The sequence below is a fragment of the Halichoerus grypus genome, chromosome 7, assembly GCF_964656455.1.
Source record: "Halichoerus grypus chromosome 7, mHalGry1.hap1.1, whole genome shotgun sequence".
In the NCBI taxonomy this organism is placed as follows: domain Eukaryota; kingdom Metazoa; phylum Chordata; class Mammalia; order Carnivora; family Phocidae; genus Halichoerus; species Halichoerus grypus.
Window position 1 is genome coordinate 86,809,214 of NC_135718.1, and position 26,578 is coordinate 86,835,791.

The 26,578-nt window shown below is 44.9% G+C and overlaps 1 protein-coding gene across 1 annotated transcript in view; it reads left to right on the forward strand.

The window, feature by feature from the left end:
* DNAH14 (dynein axonemal heavy chain 14) overlaps window positions 1–25,149 on the forward strand; it is a 346,072-nt gene extending 320,923 nt beyond the window's left edge. Inside the window, exons 82-86 of the mRNA XM_078078658.1 lie at window positions 17,330–17,442; window positions 18,313–18,452; window positions 20,751–20,914; window positions 24,394–24,540; window positions 24,934–25,149. Coding sequence (XP_077934784.1) covers window positions 17,330–17,442; window positions 18,313–18,452; window positions 20,751–20,914; window positions 24,394–24,540; window positions 24,934–25,149 — 780 coding nt within the window. The remainder of the gene's footprint in view (window positions 1–17,329; window positions 17,443–18,312; window positions 18,453–20,750; window positions 20,915–24,393; window positions 24,541–24,933) is intronic.
* Window positions 25,150–26,578: the final 1,429 nt, after the last annotated feature.

Genomic DNA, 26,578 nt, shown 5'->3' on the forward strand with positions numbered 1-26,578 from the left:
CTATATATAGTACCATGTCATCTGCAAATAGTAAATCCAATTTGGATGCCTTTTATTTCTTGTCTGATTGCTGTGGCTAGCACTTCCAGTACTATGTTGAATAAAAGTGATGAGAGTGGACACCCTTGTCTTGTTCTTGATCTTAGGGGAAAAGTTCTCAGCTTTTCACCACTGAGGATGATGTTAGTGTGGGTTTTTCATATATGGCCTTTATTATGTTATGTTCCCTCTAAACCTACTTTGTTCAGGGATTTTTTTTTATCATGAATGGATGTTGTACTTTGTCAAATGTTTTTTCTGCATTTACTGAAAGGATTATATGGCTTTTATCTTTGCTTTTATTGATGTGATGTATCACGTTGATTTGTGAATATTGAACCATCCTTGCATCCTGGGAATAAATCCCACTCATTCGTGATGAATAATTTTTGTAATGTATTGTTGGATTTGGTTTGCTAGAATTTTGTTGCAGATTTTTGCATCTATGTTCATCATGGATATTGGCCTGTAGTTCTTCTTTGTGTGTGTGGGGGGGGTCTTTATCTGGTCTTGGTATCAAGGTAATGCTGGCCTCAGAATGAATTTGGAAGCTTTTCCTTCTCGTATTTTTTGGAACAGTTTGAGATGAATAGGTATTAACTCTTCTTTAAATGTTTGGTATAATTCCCCTGGGAAGCTGTTAGGTCCTGGACTTCTGTCTGTTGGGAACTTTTTGATTTAATTACCAGCAATTAAATTGAATCAGTAATCTTGAAATTTTATATTTCTTCCTGATTTAGTTTTGGGAGATTATTCATGTTTCTAGGAATTGATCCATTTCTTCTAGGTTGTCCAATTGTTGGCATATAATTTTACATAATCTCTCATAATCCTTTATTATTTTGTGGTGCTAGTTATTATTGCTCCTCTTTGATGTGGTTATTTGAGTTCTGTCTCTCTCTCTTTCTCTCTCTCTCTCTCTCTTTGAGGAGTCTGGGCTAGTTCTATCAATATTGTTGATCTTTTCAAAAATCCAGCTCCTGGTTTCATTGATCTGTTCTATTGTTTTTGTAATCTCAACTTCATTTATTTCTGCCCTAATCTTTATTATTTCCTTCCTTTTACTGGTTTTGAGTTTTATTTGTTCCTCTTTTTCCTGCTCCTTTTAGGTGTAAGGGTTAGATTGTTGGAGATTTTTCTTCTTGAGGTAGCCCTTTGTTGCTATAAACTTTGCTCTTATAACAGCTTTTGCTGCAACCCAAAGATTTGGGACTGTTATATTTTCATTTTCATTTGTCTCCATGTATATTTTTAATTTCCTCTTTGATTTCTTGGTTGACCCATTCATTTTTTTTTTAGTAGCATGTATTTAACCTTCATATATTTGTGTTCTTTCCAGATTTTTTATTGTGGTTAATTTCTAGTTTCATAGCACTGTGGTCAGAAAAGATGCATGGTATGACTTCAGTCTTTGAATTTGTTGAGACTCATTTTGTGGCCTAATATATGATCTACTCTGGAGAATATTCCATGTGCACCTGAAAACAATGAGTATTCTGCTATTTTAGGATGGAATGTTCTGAATAGATCTGTGAGATCATCTGGTCCAATGTATCATTCAAAGCCACTATTTCCTTATTGATTTTCCATTTGGATAATCTGTCCACTGATATAAGTGGGGAGTGAAAGTCCTTTAATATTATTGTATTAACTATTTCTTTATGTTAATTAGCCACTTTATGTACCTGGATGCTCCGATGTTGGGTGTATAAATATTTACAATTGTTACATCTTCTTGTTGGATTGTCCCCTTTATGATTATATAGTGTCCTTCTTTGTCTCTTGTTACACTCTTTGTTTTAAAGTCCATTTCATTCAATATAAGTATTGTTACCCTGGCTTTCTTTTCACTTCCATTTGCATGATAAATGTTTTTCTAGTCCCTTCACTTTCAATCTGCACGTGTCTTTAGGACTGAAATGAGTCTATTGTAGGCAGCATATACACAGGTATTGCTTTTTTATCCATTCTGTCACCCTGTGTCTTTTGATTGGAGCATTTAGTCCATTTACATTTGCAGTAATTATTGATAGGTATGTACTCATTGCCATTTTGTTACTCATTTGTTTTTATTTTTTTTATGTTATGTTAATCACCATACATTACATCATTAGTTTTTGATGTAGTGTTCCAGGATTCATTGTTTGCGTATAACACCCAGTGCTCCATGCAGAACGTGCCCTCTTTAATACCCATCACCAGGCTAACCCATCCTCCCACCCCCCTCCCCTCTAGAACCCTCAGTTTGTTTTTCAGAGTCCATCATCTCTCATAGTTCATCTCCCCCTCCGATTTCCCCCCCCTTCATTCTTCCCCTCCTGCTATCTTCTTTTTTTTTTTTAACATATAATGTATTATTTGTTTCAGAGGTACAGATCTGTGATTCAACAGTCTTGCACAATTCACAGCGCTCACCATAGCACATACCCTCCCCAATGTCTATCATCTAGCCACCCCATCCCTCCCACCCCCCACCACTCCAGCAACCCTCAGTTTGTTTCCTGAGATTAAGAATTCCTGATATCAGTGCAGTCATATGATACATGTCTTACTCTGATTGACTTATTTCGCTCAGCATAACACTCTCCAGTTCCATCCACGTTGTTGCAAATGGCAAGATCTCATTCCTTTTGATGGCTGCATAATATTCCATTGTATATATATATACCACAACTTCTTTATCCATTCATCTGTCGATGGACATCTTGACTCTTTCCACAGTTTGGCTATTGTGGACATTGCTGCTATAAACATTGGGGTGCACGTACCCCTTCGAATCCCTACATTTGTATCTTTGGGGTAAGTACCCAGTAGTGCAATTGCTGGATCGTATGGTAGCTCTATTTTCACCTTTTTGAAGAACCTCCATACTGTTCTGCAGAGTGGCTGCATCAGCTTGCATTCCCACCAACAGTGTAGGAGGGTTCCCCTTTCTCCGCATCCCTGTCAACATCTGTCATTTCCTGACTTGTTAATTTTAGCCATTCTGACTGGTGTGAGGTGATATCTCATTGAGGTTTTGATTTGGATTTCCCTGATGCCAAGCGACGTTGAGCACTTTTTCATGTGTCTGTTGGCCATTTGGATGTCTTCGTTGGAAAAATGTCGGTTCATGTCTTCTGCCCATTTCTTGATTGGATCATTTGTTCTTTGGGTGTTGACTTTGATAAGTTCTTTATAGATTTTGGATACTAGCCCTTTATCTGATATGTCATTTGCAAATATCTTCTCCCATTCTGTTGGTTGTCTTTTGGTTTTGTTGACTGTTTCTTTTGCTGTGCAAAAGCTTTTTATCTTGATGAGGTCCCAATAGTTCATTTTTGCCCTTGCTTCCTTCCCTTTGGCGCTGTTTCTAGGAAGAAGTTGCTGCGGCTGAGGTCAAAGAGGTTGCTGCCTGTGTTCTCTTCAAGGATTTTGATGGATTTCTGTCTCACATTGAGGTCTTTCATCCATTTTGAGTCTATATTTGTGTGTGGTGTAAGGAAATGGTCCAGTTTCATTCTTCTGCATGTGGCTCTCCAATTTTCCCAACACCATTTGTTGAAGAGACTGTCTTTTTTCCATTGGACATTCTTTCCTGCTTTGTCAAAGATTAGTTGACCATAGAGTTGAGGGTCCATTTCTGGGCTCTCTATTCTGTTCCATTAATCTACGTGTCTGTTTTTGTGCCAGTACCATACTGTCTTGCTGATGATAGCTTTGTAATAGAGCTGGAAGTCCGGAATTGTGATGCCACCAGCTTTGCTTTTCTTTTTCAACATTCCTCTGGCTATGCGGGGTCTTTTCTGGTTCCATACAAATTTTAGGATTATTTGTTCCATTTCTTTGAAAAAAGTGGATGGTATTTTGATGGGGATTACATTGAATGTGTAGATTGCTCCAGGTAGCATTGACATCTTCACAGTATTTGTTCTTCCAATCCATGAGCGTGGAATATTTTTCCATTTCTTGTGTCTTCCTCAATTTCCTTCATGAGTATTTTATAGTTTTCTGAGTACAGATCCTTTGCCTCTTTGGTTAGATTTATTCCTAGGTATCTTACGGGTGCAGTTGTAAATGGGATTGACTCCTTAATTTCTCTTTCTTCTGTCTTGTTGTTGGTGTATAGGAATGCACTGATTTCTGTGCATTGATTTTATATCCTGCCACTTTACTGAATTCCTGTATGATTTCTAGCAGTTTTGGGGTGGAGTCTTTTGGGTTTTCCACATAAAGTATCATGTCATCTGCAAACAGTGAGAGTTTGACTTCTTCTTTGCCAATTTGGATGCCTTGTATTTCTTTTTGTTGTCTGATTGCTGTGGCTAGGACTTCTAATACTACGTTGAATAGCAGTGGTGATAGTGGACATCCCTGCCATGTTCCTGACCTTAGGGGGAAAGCTCTCAGTTTCTCCCCACTGAGAATGATATTCGCTGTGGGTTTTTCATAGATGGCTTTTATGATATTGAGGTATGTGCCCTCTATCCCTATACTCTGAAGAGTTTTGATCAAGAAAGGATGCTGTACTTTGTCAAATGCTTTTTCTGCATCTATTGAGAGGATCATATGGTTCTTGTTCTTTCTTTTATTAATGTATTGTATCACATTGATTGATTTGCGGATGTTGAACCAACCTTGCAGCCCAGAGATAAATCCCACTTGGTCGTGGTGAATAATCTTTTTAATGTACTGTTGGATCCTATTGGCTAGTATTTTGGTGAGAATTTTTGCATCCATGTTCATCAAGGATATTGGTCTGTAATTCTCCTTTTTGATGGGGTCTTTTTCTGGTTTGGGGATCAAGGTAATGGTGGCCTCATAAAACGACTTAGGAAGTTTTCCTTCCATTTCTATTTTTTGGAACAGTTTCAGAAGAATAGGTATTAATTCTTCTTTAAATGTTTGGTAGAATTCCCCTGGGAAGCCATCTGGCCCTGGGCTTTTGTTTGTTGGGAGATTTTTGATGACTGCTTCAATTTCCTTAGTGGTTATAGGTCTGTTCAGGTTTTCTATTTCTTCCTGGTTCAGTTTTGGTAGCTGATACATCTCTAGGAATGCATCCATTTCTTCCAGATTATCTAATTTGCTGGCATAGAGTTGCTTATAATATGTTCTTATAATTGTTTGTATTTCTTTGGTGTTGGTTGTGATCTCTCCTCTTTCATTCATGATTTTGTTGATTTGGGTCATTTCTCTTTTCTTTTTGATAAGTCTGGCCAGGGGTTTATCAATCTTGTTAATTCTTTCAAAGAACCAGTTCCTAGTTTCGTTGATCTGTTCTACTGTTCTTTTGGTTTCTATTTCATTGATTTCTGCTCTGATCTTTATTATTTCTCTTCTCCTGCTGGGTTTAGGCTTTATTTGCTGTTCTTTCTCCAGCTCCTTTAGGTGTAGGGTTAGGTTGTGTATTTGAGACCTTTCTTGTTTCTTGAGAAAGGCTTGTATTGCTATATACTTTCCCCTTAGGACTGCCTTGGCTGCATCCCAAAGATTTTGAATAGTTGTGTTTTCATTTTCATTTGTTTCCATGAATTTTTTTAATTCTTCTTTAATTCCCTGGTTGACCCATTCATTCTTTAGTAGGATGCTCTTTAGTCTCCATGTATTTGAATTCTTTCCGACTTTCCTCGTGTGATTGAGTTCTAGTTTCAAAGCATTGTGGTCTGAAAATAGGCAGGGAATGATCCCAATCTTTTGGTACCAGTTGAGACCTGATTTGTGACCTAGGATGTGATCTATTCTGGAGCATGTTCCATGGGCACTAGAGAAGAATGTGTATTCTGCTGCTTTGGGATGAAATGTTCTGAATATATCTGTGAAGTCCATTTGGTCCAGTGTGTCATTTAAAGTCTTTATTTCCTTGTTGATCTTTTGCTTAGATGATCTGTCCATTTCCATGAGGGGGGTGTTAAAGTCCCCCACTATTATTGTATTGTTGTCAATGTGTTTCTTTGCTTTTGTTATTAAGTGCCTTATATAATTGGCTGCTCCCATGTTAGGGGCATAGATATTTACAATTGTTAGATCTTCTTGTTGGGTAGACCCTTTAAGTAGGATAGAGTGTCCTTCCTCATCTCTTATTACAGTCTTTGGTTTAAAATCTAATTTGCCTGATATAAGGATTGCCACCCCAGCTTTCTTTTGGTGTCCATTAGCATGGTAAATGGTTTTCCACCCCCTCACTTTCAATCTGGGCATGTCTTTGGGTCTAAAATGAGTCTCTTGCAGACAGCGTATCGATGGGTCTTGTTTTTTAATCCAATCTGATAGCCTGTGTCTTTTGATTGGGGCATTTAGCCCATTTACCTTCCGGGTGACTATTGAAAGATATGAATTTAGTGCCATTGTATTGCCTGTCAGGTGACTGTTACTGTATATTGTCTGTGTTCCTTTCTGGTCTATGTTGCTTTTAGGCTCTCTCTTTGCTTAGAGGACCCCTTTCAAGATTTCTTGTAGGGCTGGTTTGGTGTTTGCAAATTCCTTTAGTGTTTGTTTGTCCTGGAAGCTTTTTATCTCTCCTTCTATTTTCTTTTTTTTTTTTTTTTTGTACTCTCCTTCTATTTTCAATGACAGCCTAGCTGGATATAGTATTCTTGGCTGCATATTTTTCTCATTTAGTGCTCTGAATATATCCTGCCAGTCCTTTCTGGCCTGCCAGGTCTCTGTGGATAGGTCTGTTGCCAGTCTAATGTTTCTACCATTGTAGGTTACATATCTCTTCTCCCGAGCTGCTTTCAGGATTTTCTCTTTGTCTCTGAGACTCGTAAGTTTTACTATTAGATGTCGGGGTGTTGACCTATTTTTATTGACTTTGAGGGGGTGTTCTCTGTGCCTCCTGGATTTTGATGCCTGTTTCCTTCCCCAAATTAGGGAAGTTTTCTGCTATAATTTGCTCCAATATACCTTCTGCCCCTCTCTCTCTTTCTTCTTCTTCTGGGATCCCGATTATCCTAATATTGTTTCATCTTATGGTATCGCTTATCTCTCGAATTCTGCCCTCGGGATCCAGTAGCTGTTTATCTCTCTTTTTCTCAGCTTCTTGATTTTCCATCATTTGGTCTTCTATCTCACTGATTCTCTCTTCTGCCTCATTTATCCTAGCAGTTAGAGCCTCCATTTTTTATTGCACCTCATTAATAGCCTTTTTGATGTCGACTTGGTTAGATTTTAGTTCTTTTATTTCTCCAGAAAGGGTTTCTCTAATAACTTCCGTGCATTTTTCAAGCCCACTAGTATCTTTAAAATCATCATTCAGAATTCTAGTTCCGACATCGTACTAATGTCCGTATTGATTAGGTCCCTGGCAGTCGGTACTGCCTCTTGTTCTTTTTTTTGAGGTGATTCTTTCCATCTTGTCATTTTGTCCAGAGGAGAATAGATGAATGAGAGAACAAAATGCTAACAGGGTAACAACATCCCCAGAAAATATACACTAAACAAATCAGAAAAGACCTGCAACTGGGGGAAAAGAAAGGGAAAGAAAGAAAAAAGAAAAAGAAAAAAAAGAAAAAGATAAAAACAAACAAAACAAAAAACACAAAAAAACAGAATATGATCAAATATGATCAGGCTGGTGCATAGATCAGTGCCACACACTAGATTTTGGGCGTATTTTGGTCTGTTAGAAGAAAGTCCCTCCCAAAATTTTAAAGAAAGAAAAACTTATATATGTACAAAAATAAGGATTAATACAATGAAGAGATGGAATATGACTGTAAAGATGAAAATTATAAAAGGTTTTATAAAAGAAATTGATAAGATAAGAAGTTGGTTGAAAAAAGAAAGAAGAGGATTTAAAAAAAAGTGGGGGGAGAATGTGATCAGGCAGGAGACTAGAACAAAGCCATACACTAGAGATTTAGGGTATATTTTGATCTGTTAGAAGAAACTGTTTCTTAAAATTTTAAAGAGAGAGCAACTTATATATATATACCAAAAATAAGGGTAACTACTATGAAGGGATAGAATATGACTCTAAAAATGAAAAATAAAAAATATTTATTAAAAAAGGGATTGATAAGATGTTGGTTGAAAAAGGGAAAAAGAAAAATTCAAAAAAAAAAAACAGTTAAAAAAAATTAACTTTGAAAGACTAAAGAATCATGGGAAAAAAGCCATGAATTCTCTGTGCTGTATTCCCCTAGTGCTGGAGTTCTGTCGTTCTCCTTGATCGGTAAACTTGGTCTTGGCTGGCTGTTCTTGCTGATCTTCTGGGGGAGGGGCCTGTTGCCATGGTTTCCAAACGTCTTTGCCGGAGGCGGAATTGCCCCGCCCTTGCCGGTCCGGACTAAGTAATCTGCTCGGGTTTGCTCTCAGGAGCTTTTGTTCCCTGCAAGCTTTCCGCACAGCTTTGGAGGACAAGAGTGAAAATGGCGGCCTCCCAATCTCTGCCATGGAGGAGCCGTGGACTCGGGACCCCGCTCCTCAGTGAGCCCCCAGAGAAAAGCAGTCCGTCACTCCTGTGTCCCCGGTCTCCGGCCACACTCTGCTCACCCGGCCTGTGACAGAGCATTTCTATCTCTGGCACCCGACTCCCGACTCGGTGTGGAGTCTCCAAGCCCAGCACATCCCTGCGGTGTGCTCCCACGCCGCTCCTCCCGGGGGAGGAAGGTGAGTCTCCCCGGATCTGCCGCTTGTTGGGTCCCTGCTGGAGGAGAAGTGGCCCGACTGTGCCGCGGATCACAGTTTATGGCAACCCCGAGCTGAGAGCCCGCGCCTCGGCTCCGTCTCTGCAGCCGGCTTCCCTGCTCCAATACCTGGGAGCTCTGCCGCACTCAGGCACCCCTGGTCTTCCTGTGACCCCGAGGGTCCTGAGACCACACTGTCCCGCGAGGGTTCCACCCCCCGCTTAGCCACTGGAGCAACGTCCCTCAATGGAGAAGACTTCTAAAGGTTCTAATTTTGTGCTCCGTGGCTCTATCACGTGCCAGAAGCGGCTGACAGAGGCCCCCTCCCCTGCCGTCTATCCTCCCGAATATCACCTTGGATTCACTTCTCCGCACATCCTACCTTCCAGAAAGTGGTCACTTTTCTGTTCAGAGAGTTGCTGCTATTCTTTTCTTCGATCTCCTGTTGAGTTCGTAGGTGTTCAAAATGGTTTGATCCCTATCCAGCTGAATTCCTGGGACCAGACGAAATCCAGGTCTCCTACTCCTCCACCATCTTGCTCCGCCTCGCATTTTGTTACTCATTTTATGATTGTTTTTGTAGTTCTTCTCTGTTCGTTGGTTTTCTTCAGTGATATACTTGGATTTCTCTATTTTTTCCATATCTATTACCAGTCATTTGTGGAGTTTGCTCTTTTTTTTTTTAATAGAGTGAGGGGGAGGGGCAAAGGGAGAGGGAGAGAATTTCAAGCAGGCTCCATACCCAGCGAAGAGCCCAAGATGGGACTTGATCTCACCACCCTGAGATCATGACCTGAGCTGAAATCAAGAGTGAGACGCTTCACTGACTGAGCCACCCAGGTGCCTCTCTATTACCAGTTTTTGATTTGTGGTTACCATTGAGTTTGTATATAACATCTTATGTGTATAGGAGTCTATATTAAGTTGATGGTCACTTAAATTTGAGCCCATTCTAAAAGCACTAAATTTTTACTCCTCCCCATGGTTTAGGTATATGGCATCATACTTTACATCCTTTTATTTTGTGAGTCCCTTGACAGATATTTACATGTATACTTATTTTTACTGCTTTTGTGTTTTCCTGCTTTTGTGTTCCCACTCGGAGTCCCCTTTGTCACTTCTTGTAGGGCTGGTTTAGTGGCCATGAATTCCTTTAATTTTTGTTTGGGAAACCTTTTTTCTCTCCTGTTCTGAATGATAGCCTTGCTGGATAGAGTATTCTTGGCTGCAGATGTTTACTTTTAGCACTTTGCGGGCCAGATGGGAGCAGCAGGATATAATCAAAGTTTCTGCTGAAAAATCCACTGATAGACTTAAGGGGTTTCCTTTGTTTGCAACTGTTTTCTTTCCTCTTGCTGCTTTTAAAATTCTCTCTGGATCACTGCTTTTATTTACTTTGTGTCTTGGTGCAGACATCCTTGGGTTGGTTTTGTTGGGTGTTTTCCATGCCTCCTGGATCTGGATTTCTGTTTTCCTTCCCCAGATTCAGGAAGTTTTCAGTTATCATTTCTTTGAGTATTATTTCTTCATATTATTTCTTCAAATAAATAGACTCCTATACACACACATTTCCCCTTTTCTCTCTCTTCTCCTCCTGGGATCCCAATCATTCAACTATTATTATTCTTGACAGTGTTGCTGAGTTCCCTGGGTCTCTTCCCACCGCCCCCCCAACCCCTCACTCTTTCTCACCTATTTCAGTTTGATTGCTTTCCATGACTCTGTCCTCCAGATGGCTGATCCGTGCTTCTGCTTCCTCTAGTCTATTTATTCCATCTAGTGTATTTTAATTTCAGTTGAGTTCTTCATCTGATTGGTTCTTTTCTGTTTTCTATCTTTGTGGAAGGTCTCACGGAGGTCTCCACCCTTTTCTCAAGTCTAGTATCTGTATGACCATTACTTTATATCTCTACCAGGCATTACTTTGTATCTCTATCAGTTACTTATCTCCATTTCACTTTGATTTCTTGCTCTGATTTTGTCCTGTTCTTTGATTTGGGACATATTCCTCTGTCTCCTCATTCTGTCTCTTGCGTTGTCTGTTTCTCTGTTAGGAAAGTCAGCTCCATCTCCTGCACTTGAAAGTAGTGGCTTTATGAAGAAGAGGTCCTGCAGTGCGATGTCTGTTCCCCAGAACCTGGTGCTCCAGGGGGTGTCTCCTATGTGTGTTGCCCCAGGGGTGTCCTCCCGTTGTGGCTGGGATGTGTTTGCCTTCAGTCCTGTTGTCTGCGATGGCTCCCTGCCTGTTGTGGGCAGAGTCTGGTGCCCATGGTGTTAGTGGGCTGCTCCGGGGCTGCCTTGGGCTGGAGTTGAGTCAGACCAGGTGTTTACCAGAGATGCAGTAGCACCAAACTGCAGGCCCTGTCCCTGTGTCGTCCCCAGAGAAGCTTCTGTTCGTGGGTGGGGCCTGCAGTCAGACCAGCTGCCTGCCCTCAGCCCACTGCTGGGGTCACAGTCAGACAGGTGTGTGCTTATCTTCCCCTCTCCCTGGGGCAGGACTCACTTTGGAGTGGTGCTGAGCCTTGTCTGGGCCACGCACACACTGCCAGGCTTGTGGCACCGCTTTGACAGGCTCCACCGAGGGCATGTTGGAACTGGCAGGTCTGCAGAAGAGCGAGGGGTGCGGGGTACATAGTCTTAGCAGTGTCTGCAAGGTCTGCCGTGGAGGGGACCTGCGGTGGAGGACTGGTGGGAAGGGGTGTGTGTGAAGAGAAGTGTGGGGGGGCAGAGCGTGCTGTTAGCATCCTCGGTGGGGAGCGATCCAGCTGTGCTGTTCCCACAGGTGTCTGTGGGCTGGGGGAGGGAAATGGTGCCTGCCGGCTCCTTTGTCCCTGGAGGGGTCTCCTGAGGATCTCTGTCCCTCCAGCACAGGCTCTGTGATGAGTAAACAAATCTCCCTCCCACAGGCCCCAGGTGTTCTTCAAAATGTTGCTCCTGCACTCTGTCTCCACAGGCTATGTGTTCTCTCTCTTTAAGGGCAGGGACTCGGTTTCCTCTCACACTCCCTGCTCTCCCAGAGCCAAACTTGCTGATTTTTTTTAAAGTTCCAGGTGTTAAGCCCCACTGATTGTGAGAACTCACAAAGTTTGGCCCTTCTGGTTTTCAGAGCCAAATGTTTTGGGGATTTGTTTTATCTGTGTGGGTCTCCCACGCCTGGGGTGCCTGGGGTGGGGTCTGCTCCTCTTCCCTCCCTCCCACAGATGGTCCGCACATCCTCACAAACCCTTGCCAAGTCAATCCTTTTTATTCATGAATTACATCTTTGCAAATTTGCCTGCCTGTTAAAAATTATTTAAAGATTTCATTTTAGAGAGAGAGCACAAGTCAGGGGGAGGGGCGGGTGGGGGAATCTCAAGCAGACTCTTCGCTGAGCATGGAGCCTGTCATGGGGCTCAGTCAACAACCCATGAGATCATGACCTGAGCCGAAATCACAAGTTGGACGCTCAACCAACTAAGCCACCCAGGTGCCCCTAAGAATTATTTCTAACTCCAAAATTGTACTCCTGGTGCTTTGATAGTCATTTACACACATGTACAGTGGGAAAAATGGCACTCCCCCTACGTGCACATTCCCAGTTGAGATCGAAAAGGCGATCTTCTCTTTCTTGTTTTTTCTTTTCACAATCTGTTTAGTGCTACATTTTTCACATCTTTGTGCTTTTTATTGGTGATTTTACTGCTTTGAATGGCTCCCAAGCATAGTGCTGAAATGCTGTGTAGTGTTCCCACACAGAAGGCTGTGCTGTGCTTTATGGAGGAAATACATGTGTTAGACAGCTTTGTTCACCCATGAATTATAATGCTATTGGCCATGAGTTCAGTATTCATGAAATCAATACTATATAGAGGTCTTTAAACACAAAACACACATAAAACAAGATGATTTACTGACTGGGTGACAAAGGTGATCGATCAGGAGCAATATTTCAGTGTTCACTAATGTAGTGTTCATGAAAATTTACTGCAAATAAGGAGAATCAACTATATATGTGTGCATATATGGAGATAACTGGAAGAAAATATACGAAAATAAATTTTCTCTAGGTGATAGAAGTATGAGTGATTTCTATTTCTACCTTATCCTCTCTATATTTTCGCACTTCTACAATGAGAATATGTTGCTTTTTGCAGATAGAAAAAACTGAATGACACTTTTAAATTAAAAATTAAAAACAAAAGATGAAATGATTACTGGGTCTTAGCCTTAAGCAGAAAACCAAGTTTTAGAAACAGAAAATTTATTAGAACAGGAATAAAATCAGCCATGAAGTTCTGGTAGCATGGAGGAGGAAATGAACAAGGATTGTTGAAAAGGTCACATGATGTTGAACACAAAACCATTGCTCCAGAAGGTAAATTCTCCCTTTATACTAGCCCTCCCTCAAACCCTGACTCTTGCACCAGATTAAAAACCTATATAGACAGATGAAAGGATGCTTAACATCAGTTGTCATCAGGAAAATGCAAATCAAAACCCCAATGAGCTAGTTTCATGCTCACCAGGATGAGTAGAATCAAAAAGGCAGATAATAAACATATGGAGAAATGGGAATCCTTATATACTGCTCCTGGGAATGTAAAATGGTGTGGCCACTGTGGAGAATGATCTATAAGTTCCTCAAAAAGTTAAACAGCGTTACCATTTGACCCAGCAATTCCACTCCTAGGTATATACCCATGAGAAATTACAACATAGGCACACAAAAACTTGCCTTGAATGGTTCCTAGCAGCGAGAAGATAGAAACAACTCCAACATTCCTGATGAATGGACAAACAATATGGTAGATATGTAGATCACATCGATATACACAAACACATGTATGCAGTGGAATGTTACCCATCCACAGGACAGATGTACTGACACGTGCTACAGCATAGATTAACCTTGAAAACCTGATGCCAAGTGAGGGAAGGCAGCCACAGAGGACCACATGTGGTAGGATTACATTTCCAGGAAATGTCCAGAACAGGCAAATCCACAGAGACAGAAAGTAGGTTAGGGATTGCCTTGACAAAGTGGAAACCACAGTCCCGGATCAGCTCTGGGAGAAGCTGAAGTAGGAAGAGAAGAGGGATGGTCTAGACAACACCAACCCAAAGTGGAGGGGAGGAGCTGAGGAGCCAGTGAGAATAAGAGAGGAAGTTAGGATTGAAAGTGGTCACGGAAGCCAGGGCAAGAGTGAGGGCAGAGGTGACCTGCAGAGAACAGGTGCAAAGCAGGACAGGTGGGGGGGGTGGGGGTGGAGTCATGAATAAGAAAAGTAGAAGGTCGCTGGCGACTTCTGAAGAAGCACCAAAGGCGATAGGTTCAGAGTCGGTAGGAAGAGGGGGCAGGAACCGGTGAATTTGTCAAGAAACCAGACCATAAAGAAAAGGGGGGGTCATGGGGCGAGGGCTGAGGGGCCTTTCTATTCCCCCACAACAAGTAGGATTTTTTTTTAACTTTATTGAGGAATAACTGACAAATATAATTATATATATTGAAAGTATACTATGTGATGATTTGATAAACATTGTAGAGTGATTGCAAAGATCAAGATAATGAACATCACAGGTAATATAGTTAACTCTGGTTTGTGTGCATGCTGGTGAGAATGCTCCTGATCTACTCGCAGCAATGTCCGAGTGCACGACACCACGTTATTGACTACACTCACCACGTTGTCTACCAGCTCCTCAACGGATTCTTCTTATAACTGAAAATCTGTGTCCCCTGACCACCATCACCCCCATTTCCCCCTCCCCGACCCCTAGCAGCCACCATCTTATTCTCTGTCTCCACAAAACTGGCTTTTCTTCTTTTAGATTCCACACATTAGTAATACCGCATTTATCTTCCTCTGTCTGGCTTATTTCACTTAGCATAAGGCCCTGCAGGTTCATCCGTGTTGTTGCAAATGGCAGGATTTCCTTCCTTTTTTATGGCTGAATAATATTTGATTGTGTGTATATACCACATTTTCCTTTTCCAGTCATTCATTGAAAGACACTTCGGTTACTTCCATATCTGGGCTGTTGTGACTAAAGCTGTGACGAACATGGGACTGCAGATTTCTTTTCAAAACATTGATTTCAGTTCCTTCAGATACATAACCAGGAGTGGGATTGCTGGGTCACGTGGTAGTTCAAGTTTTAATATTTGAGGAACTACCATACTGTTTTCCATCATGACAATCATTTTAGGGGCGCCTGGGTGGCTCAGTCAGTTAAGTGTCCAACTCTTGGTTTCAGCTCAGGTCATGATCTCAGGATCATGGGACTGAGCCCTGTGTGGGGCTCCACGATCAGCACGAACTCTGCTTGAGATTCTCTCCCTCTCCCTCTTCCCCCTCCCCGCTCACACAGGTGTGCTTGCTCTTTCTAAAATAAAAAATAAATGAATCATTTTGAATTCCCAGCAACAATGTGTAAGGGTTTCCTTTTTCCACATTGTCACCAATACCTGTCTTTTTGATGACAACCATCCTACCAGGTTTGGGGTGATATCTCCTGGGGGTTTGGTTTGCATTTCCCTGATAACTGGTCATGTGGAGCACCTTTTCATGTACCTGTTGGCCATTTGTGTATCTTCCTTGGGAAAATGTCTCTGCAGGCCATTCACCCATTTTTTACTTGGATTGTTGTTTTTTCGCTGTTGAGTTGGATGAGTGCTTTAGGTGTTTTGGATTTAACCCCTTGTCAGGCTTGTGAATAGTTTCTCCTATTCTGTAAGTTGCTTTTCCAATTTATTGGTTGTTTCCTTTGCTGTGCAGAAGGAATATAGCCCCACTTGTTTATTTAGCTTTTGTTGACTGTTGCTCTGGTGTCTTACCCAAGAAATCATTGCCAAGACCAATGTCAAGGATCTTTTCTCCATATGTTTTCTTCTAGAAGTTTTATGGTTTCAGATTTCACATTTAAGTCTTTGATCCATTTCTACTTTTGTGAGAGGTGTAAGATAGGGATCCTATGCCATTGTTTTGCATGTAGATATCCTGTTTTCCCAGCTTCGTTTGTTGAAGAGACTCTCCTTACCCCAGTTTGTGTTCTTAGCACCGTTGTCAAAAATTAGTTGACCATACATGACTGGGTTTATGTCTGGGCTCTCTATTCTGTTCCACTGGTCTATGTGCCTATATTTATGCCAGTACCATATTGTTCTTATTACTACAATTTTGTAATAGAGCTTAAAATCAAGAAGTGTGATGCCTCCAGCTTGGATCTTCTTTTTTAGAGTTGCTTTGGCCATGCGGGATCTTTTGTAGTTCCATACAAATTTTGGGAAACTTTTTCTATTTCTGTGAAAAATGCCATGGGAATTTTGATCAGGATTGTATTGAATCTGTAGATACTTGGGGTAGCATAGACATTTTCACAATATTCTTCCAATCCAAGAAGACGGGAAATCTTCCCATTTATTTGTGTCTTCCTCAAGGTCTTTCATCAGTTTTTAGTGTATAGATCTTTTATCTCCTTGTTCAAATTTAGTCCTAAGTATTTTGTTATTTTTGATGCTATTGTTGATAGGATTGCTTTCTTAATTTCTCTTTCAGATAGTTTGTTGTCAGTGTGTAGGAACGTGACTAATTTCTCTATGTTGATTTTATATCCTCCAACTTTACTGAATTCATTTATTCTAACAGTTTTTTCGAATCTTTAGGGTTTTCTATATATAAGATGATGTCCTCTGCAGAGACAATTTTACTTCTTCCTTCTGAATTTGTATGCTTTTTATTTCTTTTTCTTGCCTAATTGCTACGGCTAGGACATTCTATACTATGTTGAATAGAAATGGTGAGAGTGGACATCCTTGTCTCATTCTTGATCCTAGAGGAAAGGCTTTTAACCTTTCACTATTCAATATGATGTTAGCTATGGGCTTGTCATATGTGGCCTTTATTATGCTGAGGAACATTCCTTCTATACCTAATTTAAGTGTTTTTATCATGAAAGGATGTTGAATTCTGTCAAATGCTTTTCCTACATCTATTGAAATATGATTTTTATCCTTCATTCAGTTTATGTGGTACATCACATTTATTGATTTGCCTATATCGAACCATCCTTGCATCCCAGGGTGAATCCCACTTGATCATGGTTTATAATCCTTTTAATGTGTTCCTGAATTGCTAGTATTTTGTTGAGAATCAAACAAGTAGGATTGAGTGTCGGGTGGCTGTGTATTTAGGATAGAATCACACGTTAATAAACAGGGTGGAGAATGGAAAGCTGAAGCTACAGAAGAGAGGAAATACTCCAGAAAGGCTTTGCAGAGCATGGGCAGGTCAGGTCGACTCAGAACTGGAAGGAGCACAGCAATTCAACAGTAGGCAGTGGATGGGTTTATAGGATTTGGTATAGGGGAAGGCCAGGGTGTTGAAATTGCTCACATCTAATGGCAAGTAAAGTTAAGCTGCCCAGAGAAGGGGAAAGGAGAAGATCAAAGGACTTGAGGAGAGTGATGAAAGCCTCCAGCCAGGATGGAAATGGCAGGTGTTCTGTCCAAGGCACAGTTAAGATAATGCTGTTCTCCCTGGGTATTCCTATTTCTCATGTGCTCTCGGCTGGAAAATGGCCCCCTCCTGCCAAGTTATTTCTCCCTGGAAATTGCGTACATTACCAAAGTTGGCAGATACGTTTCTGATAACCCCAAAGATAAGTGCTTAAAAAATGATGTGCCTGTCTCTAAATCCCAACAGAAACATGCCTACAAGTCCTGTAAGCCCCTGAGTTCCTGGATTAATGATCTCATCCAGCGAGTGAATTTCTTCAATACTTGGGCCAAAATGGCTTACACTGCAATACATCATCGGTATGGACAGAAGCCACTTTGTGTCTCTTCCTTATTTGGGCTTAGAGCTTAATGGTTTACCATGTAATTTCATATGCTTGGTCTTTGGGGTTCTCAGAGCAGCATGTGAATTTAGCAAAGGGGACTGCTGTCTTTAGTTTAGGATGAAGGCCTGGAGACACATGGGGTGCTGAGGGTCCTGTCTGCAGTCCGTCCACTCTAAGGGACAGACAGGCCCGGACCTGGTACCTGACTCCTTCTGTTACTCTACACTGTGTCCTGGGAAACTAGCAGGGGGAAACACAAAAGGAAAGGAGAATCTGTTATGTGTCATTTTTAAACGTGTTTAATACATAAATCAAAATCAGTTGAACACGAGAGCAGCCAACACTCCAGGAGTGCCTCTCCCATGTCCTCACGTACCTGTCACAGTGGTCCTGTGACACGCAGGAGGTTCTGGCCTCCATTACCCTCACTGTGGACATGAGCAAACAGAGGCACAAGACATGAAGTAGCTTGCCCAGTGCTTCGTACCCTGAAAGTGGGAGTATTGAGATTTGAACCCAGAAAATCTGGTTCCAAACTGCCTCTCGGGCCATGTAACTCTGAGTGCTGGGCCACGTCCTCTTAGAGAAACAGCAACTCTGGAACAATCCACAGATTCCTCAGGGCACAGCCAGGACCCCCCTGCGGAGCAACACCCCTCGTCACCCAAATCCATGGCTTCCCGGCACGTCCAAACCACAGCTGGTCCTCACTAAAGTGCAAGATTGGGTCCTGAGCGGGGAGAGCTTGAGATGAAAAGGGAAGGAGGGGCCTCAGAGGGATGGAGGCAGAACGTGTGTGATGGCAGAGCCCTTGACCTCTCGGCCCCTGGTCTGCCTCCAACAGGTATATGAGATTTGTCACAACCTGGAAGCATTCCATTCTATCACCTACCCAAACCCCCACATGCCCTGAAGATGAGCACAGTGATTTCTCTGAAGGATTTCCTGCAAGATACTGGCTCCCAGCTTTCTTCTTCCCACAAGGTGAGTGTGAGAACACAGGCAAGTCTGTGCCCAGGCCCCCCACTGCCGGCCCCCCTCCTCCTCCCCTCCAGCATGAGACCCTGCGTCCCACAGGCACCCTGCACCAGGGAGGTCTCTCTCCCTCCCACCCTCTTCCTTTCCTCACCCCTACCACCGCCAGACCGCACCTGCACCTCGCCAGACCTGTAGGCCATTGATCTGTGAGGCCCGAGGCCGACACCACGTCCCTCTCAGAGGCCACTACCTTTTATCAGGACTCGTGGAGGTGGGTACCTGCCTGACGGGTTGAATCTGTGCTTCAGCCACTTTCATTGATTAGTAAATGGTGCTGGGTCTTGGGCGCCATGCTCAGCACAGCCAACCTCGTTCCAACAGCGTGTGGTTGGGGGTGTGATGAGGTGGCAAAGGGGAAACCCTAAATCGTAAGCACTGCGAGGGCAGGCCCAGGTCTGTCCTCACACCCTGTCGTATCCCTAGCACCTAATACAGCTCCCAGCACCTAAAAACCTCTTGGCAAATCTTTGAAGAATGATTAAGTGATTTTCTGTGTGAATATATATGAATAAATGAACAAAGGAATACGTCTGGAGCACAACATGGGGGGACAGATACGAAGGTCAGGGAAGGCGACTCAGGAACAGCTTACTGCCCGTGAGGCACGTCCAGGTGCGTGCAGGTGGAAGGACGATACTTGCACACTGACGCGAGACTCACGGGAGCCAGGGGCTGTTCCGAGGACATTGTGGACACAAGCTCATCAGGTCTCATGACCATCTTACGGGGTCCTTCATATCATCCCTATTCTCAGAGAGGAAAGCTGTGGCGCAGAGAAGTTAGGTGGTTTTCCCAAAGTCACACAGCCAGACACACCTGTGGCGAGTTAGGAACGTGGTGGGTCTGACTTGGAAATCCACGTGTGTCCCCGTGGCGCTGAACTGAGTGTTGGAGCCAAAGGGCCAGATACGAGAGGGGAAGCGCACACTAGGGAGGTGGAAGGTTCCCACGGCCGAGCGCAAGCCCCACAGCGGGCAAACAGTGTTGGATGAAGCTGGGAAGGTGGACGTGGGCCGGCTCTGGGGCGCATAGGGCCCACTGGGGAGTCTGCCCCCTCCTGCAGCCCAGGGGCCACGGCCACATTTCAGGCCAGGGAGGAGCACGGGTGGAGTCTGGGTCCCAGGCAGTTCGGAGTCTGCTTTATTCTCCAGGCGGGAATTGGTGGTGGCCCAGAGGGGACCTGGACAACAGTCCTACATGGACCCCAAGGGAGAAGAGGGTTTGGAATGGCTCGGACAGCTGGGTGGACACTGACGTCCTTTACTGAAATCCAGATGCAGGGGGAGGAGCGAAGTGACGAGCAGTGAGGGGACAGCCACCTGGCCAGTCGGAGACATTCAGAGAAGACAACACAATGGCCGGTGGGTGGTTGGCCATTCAGGGCTGGAACTCAGGAGAGATGGGGGCTCCACAGACGGCAGGGCAGCATCGCGGGATGCTCGGGCCACCACGGGACAGCTGCTGCCAAAAGTAGTCCCCTCTCCCGGAGCCTGCAGAGCTCTGAGAGGCCACGGAGGAGGACAGGAGCCCTTCGGGCTGGCCAGCACGGGTGGCCTCGGAAAGTTACAGGGAACTTGGAGAAAGGCCGTCCCAGGCAGGTGGCAGGTGCATGGACACCACGTGAGGTGCCCACAGCAGCGAGTAGAGGACGCGGGCTGCATGGCAGGGGCTCGACTGCCCAGGGGAGGCACTAAAATTCCCTCTGTGAGCGCTGGTGTGGTGGATTCTGGGCAGGGGCGTGAAGTTCCGGGCAACGTATGCAGGATGGATTAAACCAGGAGGTGAGGAGCTGTGTTAGGAGTGTTGGTATTCAGACACAGAATGCAATCCAAACCTGAGCAAAACAGAGTAAGTTCTAGGCTCAGACGAGTGGAAAGGAAGTCAAGGGGTTGGGCTTCAGGAGCGGGTGGTTCCAGGTGACCTGTGTTACTCTCAGCCTGCCTCCCCCTATCCTAGCTCTGTTCCCACTGTGTTTGGGTCTCCTTTTCCACTGCACACAGCATTTCTCGTGCAACCAAGGGGAGAAACAGCCACCACAGCTTAGCAACTCCAGAGGACACGTGCCTTCCTTTGCCTAGTGCCTGGAAGCCATTTCTTGAGAAAGACTCTGACACCCTCGGGTCTTATACTGTCCCTGGGACCCAGCTTTGTTGCTCCCCCAGCCCCCAGGAACCCTTGGGGAGGGCACAGTCCCTGATCCCCCAGACCCCCAGGGAACTGGTTGGTGTGTGTTTGTCTCCAAAGCCTTTCTTACTGCTGTGCTTCAAGACTACGGACGGTCCCAAGGAATCTCCACAGACACCCTCACTTTTACCCACCATGTGACCTCGGACAACAGTGACATCAGAGACGACGAGTTCTCCATAATCATCCAAAAGAAACTCAACATCGCCAGGAGGGCCTTTAAGGTACTGGCACGCTTAAAACAGAGTGAGTGTCCGTCTGTCCAACCAGCCACTCCCTCCGCAGCCTGTCTGCGGCCTTCCCCTGGGCCGGGCACTGTGCGAGTCCTAAAGGTATGTGCAAATCCTCATTTTCTCCCTTTTTTTCCTTAAGCGAATTACTACTTTTTCACACTTGTGAAATGTAAAACTTCTTAACCATTTCTAAGTGTACAGTTCTGTGGCATTATGCACGCTCAGTGTCCGTCTCCAGAACTTTCCTCCATGTAGATATGTGGAGAAAGCGAGCTGTCTGCTCTCTTTTCTCGAGGCGCTAATCCTATTGGATCCGGACCCCACCGTGCAACTTCACGTAACCCTAATTACTTCCTTAGAGGCCGCCTCTCTAAATTCAGCCGCGCAGGGTGATGGGGCTTCAACGCCGGGATCGGGGGGACGGGATGTTCAGTCCATAGCTGCACACCTCCCCTGCCAGTGGTCACCTGGGTTGCTCTCATCCCATCTATCGTGAATAGTGCTTCTGTGAACTTGGCTGTGCAAGTATTTGAGTCCCTGCTTTCAATTAATTTGGGTGCGTGTCTAGGAGTGGGATTGATCATTTGGCAGTTCTGTTCACCTTTTTGAGGAGCCTCCATACTGTTCTCCAGAGTGGCTGCACCAGTCTGCATTCCCACCAACTGTGCCCGGGGGTTCCCCCACATCCTCGCCCACACGTCATTTTCTGTGTTGTGATAGTAGCCATCCCAGTGGATGTGAGGTGGGGGTCTCACTGCAGTTTTGATGTGTGTTTCCGCAGTGATGAGTAATGCTGAGCACCCTTCGTGTGCTCGTTGGCCGTCTGTGCATCCTCTTTGGAGGATATCTATTCAAGTCCTTTGCCCGTTTTTTCACCAGGATATTTTGTTGTTGAGTTGTAGGAGTTCCTTATGTAGTCTGGTATTAATTTCTCATTGGATGTGTGGCTTGCGAGGATTTTCCTCAGTCCTGTGGGTTAACCTCTCCGCTCCAGGACGGCGTCCTTCGATGCACAGAAGTTGTTCATTGTGATGTAGCACAAGGTTGTCACAGCTCAGAAATTACCAACAAGCCCCAAGTCACAAAGCTGTCTGCCACGTTTCTTCTAAGAGTTTTAATAGTTTTAGCTCTTAAGTTTAGGTCTTTTGAGTTCATGGTCTGTGCGGTGTGCTGATGTCCAGTTTTCCCAGTGCCATTTGTTGAAGGGACCTGTCCTTTCCCCATTGAATACCTTAGCACCTTTATTGCAAATCATTCGAACCTGTTTATTTCTGGGTTCTCTGTTCTGTCCCATTGCTCTATACGTCCATCTTTTTGCCAATAGCACACTGTTTGGATTACCTTCACTTTATCATAAACTTTGAAATCAGGAAGAGTAAGACCTCCAACTTTTTTCTTCAAGATTATTTTGTTTACTCAGTTGTCCTTGAGATTCCTTAGGAATTTTAGGATGGATTTCTCTGTTGCTGCAAAAAATGTTATTGGGATTTTGATAGGGATAGCATTGACTCGGTAATGACACAAGTGTTTCAAATCCATGACCTCATCGTCCCTTTTGAAAACGGTCTTGTGTGTGCTTTCTCTTCTAGATGAATTTGACACTAGGCCTATTATGTTTCATTTTTTAACTTGGGATTTTGATCAGCTTGCTGTACATTTATGTATAAATTCGGGGGAGAATTGCTATCTGTTTGAGTCTTTCCATATAGGAACATGGTTTGTTTTTCCATTTATTCAGGTTTTGTTTTCTTCACACTGGTCTTAAAAATGTATGGTTACACTGTTTTCCTAAGTGTTTATAATTGTTGCTATTGTGAATAGGATTTTTAACACCCTACATCTTACTCTCTGTTGTTTGCTCTCTCACCTGCGGTTATTCAAACTTGAGGTAAAGACACCAAATGCAAGTTTGGGGTTTCCTTAAAGCCACCCTCAGGTTTAATCATTTGCTAGAAAGACTGGTAGGACTCCAGGAAAGCGCTACACTTACAATTACAGTTTTATTATCGCAAAGGGATACAAATCAAAACTAGCCAAAGAGACACATAGGGCAGAATCTAGGACTGGGAGGGTCCCAGACACAAAGCTTCCATGCCCTCAGGGATGTGTTACCTCCTAGTGTCGATGTAGAATGACAGGATAGAGTGCTCACCTGAGCTTCGGTGTTCAGAGTTTCTGACTGGGGTTTCACTACATAGCCATATTTAAGTGAATCACTGCCCCACGTGGCTTCTCCCATCCCTGGAAGTCGGCCTGATGTCACCTGGCTCAATGTCCCAACCCCTAATCTTATGTTTGCTCTTTCTGCATGGCCAGCCCCCATCCTGAGCCATCTCATTAGCATAAACTCTCTGGGGACCAAGCCTGCAGGGAGTGGTCCCAGGAATAAAATCCTGGGATCCAGAGATCACCTCCCAGGAACCAGAGAGAAGGCAAACCAAAAAAAATGTTTTTTTAAGATTGTATTTATTTGAGAAAGAGAGCAGGGAGAGTGGCAGAGGGGCAGGGACAAGCAGGCTCCCCGCGGAGCAGGGAGCCCAATGCAGGGCTCAATCCCAGGATCCCGGGATCACAACCTGAACCGAAGGCAGATGCTTAACTGACTGAGCCACCCAGGCGTCCCCCAAATTCTTTATTATACATCCTTCTACTCATTTCTATTTTTTTCCTAATTTAAACTGGTCAAGTTTGTCTACTTTATTTATCAAATACGCCAAATTTTGCCTTTATTAACTCTAATGGTGTTTTCTGTTTACCTTTTTAGTTCCTTCTGCTTTCTGGGAGTTTATTTTATTGCCCTTTTACTAGCTTGTGTTTATTTTCACTGAGGCACAACCTATAAAGAACACAGGTATTCCACTCAGCCCCCCATCAGGCCATAAACGAGTGCAGCCAGCACCCCTCCAGGGGGACATCCCCTCCCAGGTGGTCCCTGTTCTGGCCTTTCTCAGCCTCCACTGCGTCTCCTAGTTCCGACTCCCCGTGAGCAGGACCGTGCGGTCTGGACCCTCCCGCGCCTGGCTGCTTGTGCTCCATGGCAAGTGTGCGAGATCCGTGGCTCTGCAGGGTCCCGTTGTGTCCGTGTATGACTGAGCTCCCCCTGCGGGCCTGGAGGGCTGTCGTCTGGGCAGGACTGTTACAATCAGAGCTGCTTTAGCATTATACTGATGGACACAAATCCTCTTTTGGCTTGGATTTATACCTGGGAACTCAACTGAGGGCCACGGCTAGCCGTACGGTTGTTCACGGGGGCCGCTGCGATGCACAAAAGCACGGGGAACGTGCAGGACTGAGATGAACAGCAGCAGCCCTCACGGACCAGGAAGACTGAGAACCTGGGCAGACACCCCGGGCTGGGCTGGGCTGGGCGGGAAGCGCTCCGTCCCCTCCCGGACCCTGTGGCAGACAGCTGCTGGGAAAGGCAGTGTTGTACTCGGGGACCCACTGACGCCACCTCTCTTTGATCTTAGGGCACAGACAGCACACACATGGGAGTTCACATTTTTGGTTTATTCATCGAGGGGGCAAGGTGGAATCATGAACAAAAAGTTCTAGAAGACTTGCCACCTCATGAGCTGTGCTGCGATTTTCCTGAAATCTACTTCTTGCCAACAAAGGTAACCCCCACGTGTATACCACCAAGTCAAGCCCCCAGGGTTTCCCTCGGGGACAGCAGGCTGTCCCTCCAGTCCCCACTCCCTGTGGCTTCCCTGAGACGTCTGATGATACATTTCAGATGACAAACAACATTTAAAATAGCCCAACATACTGTTACCATCTGAAATAAATGCTATGCCAACATCCAATGTTGCTTCTCAAGACTACGTTCTGGGCAGTCCTGACGGGTCAGCCGGAAAGTTCTAGTCTCTGGCATAACCTGCATGCGCAGCCACAGAACCACTAACCAGAAATGCGCGCAATTTACAACCATCCCCCAAATCTAGCACATGAAAGATGGGAGCTCCTGGTTTGCAACATGACCATTGGAATTTTTTCTTTTTCTTTTTAAGATTTCTACTGAAAGAGCAAATGCTTCTGAGCAGACAGATTCCGAGCTCTACACGTTCGAATGCCCCATCTATCAGACACCTGAGCGGTCAAGAATTTTGACAACCACTGGCTTACCCTCGAACTTTCTAACCTCTGTGTATTTACCCACAAAGACACCTCCTAGTCACTGGATCACAATGCAGGTCGCACTGCTGTGTGAGAAGAATGAGAAATAAATGTACATACCAAACCATTTCATGCTTGACTCCAGCCACACTGATGTGTTTCGAGACCATCGCATGTAGCCAGCACCCTTCACGGAGACATCCGTGTTCAGCCAGACCGGACAGGTGCAGCCTGCCACGCACTGCCCCCCCCCCAGCCCCTAGCACCTGCAGGGGGACCCGCTGGCTGCTCTCTGTCCTCAGCACCCAGGCCCCAGGCGCACACCTCCAGGTGAGCACCCAGGCCCCAGGCAAGCAGGCCTCCCTTTCCAAGCATGGAAACCTCCGTGCCCAGCGAATAGCAGTACTGATTTCTGCGGTTACCGACAATACAACATGCACAAGGGCTAGTTCTTGGGAATTCGTTCCAACTGCGTGGAGCCCAGAACAGGACCTCCTGGCCTGACTGCAGGCTTCTGAGACAGGTGGATCTTCTTCTCTTAAAGAAGGGGTCCTGGGACGTCACCAGCACTCATCCCACTGGAACCCCAAATCCCAAGCGGGTGGCAGGTTGGGTCACTATCAACATGCGCTTCTGCCGGCAGGATCTTTGTTACCGAGCACGGTGTGGCGCGCACGTCGGAACTGTGATCCTCAGGCCGCCACGTCCCGTGGGGTGTCGGCAGCGGCGCGACGAGTCTCGCCCGGGCTCACTCTGCCTGGAGTGTGACCCGAAGCCACATCCGTAGCCGCCTTCTGTCGACGGCGGGTGTGCAGGCAGAAAGCCCCCGGCGCGTGCACAGATGACCAACAACCGGCTGTCCCTGTGGCGGGCAGGCAGCACGGGGCCCACACCCACACCCAGATCCGTGAGAGCCACAAACTAAATGGTAACATCTTACTTTGGTGTCGTCTACGCACTTGTCTGAAGGTAACCATCCCAAAACCACGTAAGCTAGTTACATGCAGCGGTGTTGAAAACAATGAGCCTAGTCCCTGTCGGTTAGAAATGAAGAAAATGCTAAAGTAGCTTCCAGAATTAGACACAGTTTGCTAACAGTCCATGAGCTCTGGAGCCGCGGTCCTTTCTGCCTGCAGTCCAGGACTAGAGGCCAAGGGGAACGGACACACAAACACCTCACAGACGCGCACGGTCTTTCCACCATCCTTAGATGCTTGTGGGGCTCAGACAGGCTCGGAGAGTAGGACCGACCATGAGGGTTTGGCTCGTTTCTCTATCTTCTCAAACAAGGACGAAAGAGATGGCCCTTCTGTGAGCCTCAATGCCAAGAGCTGTGGGCCCAGCTCGCCTTTTGGACCCCCCCACCCCCCAGCCCAGGAGGGTGGCGGTGGTCACCTCCAGGCTCCTGTGTCACGGGCGGGGCAAAGAGCCTCTCAGATGCAAAGGACAACATCTTTTTTATTTCCAACTTTATTTCCAACTTAAAACTTCATCATAAAACTTGTCAAATGTGTCAAAAACAAAATGAACAAATTATAG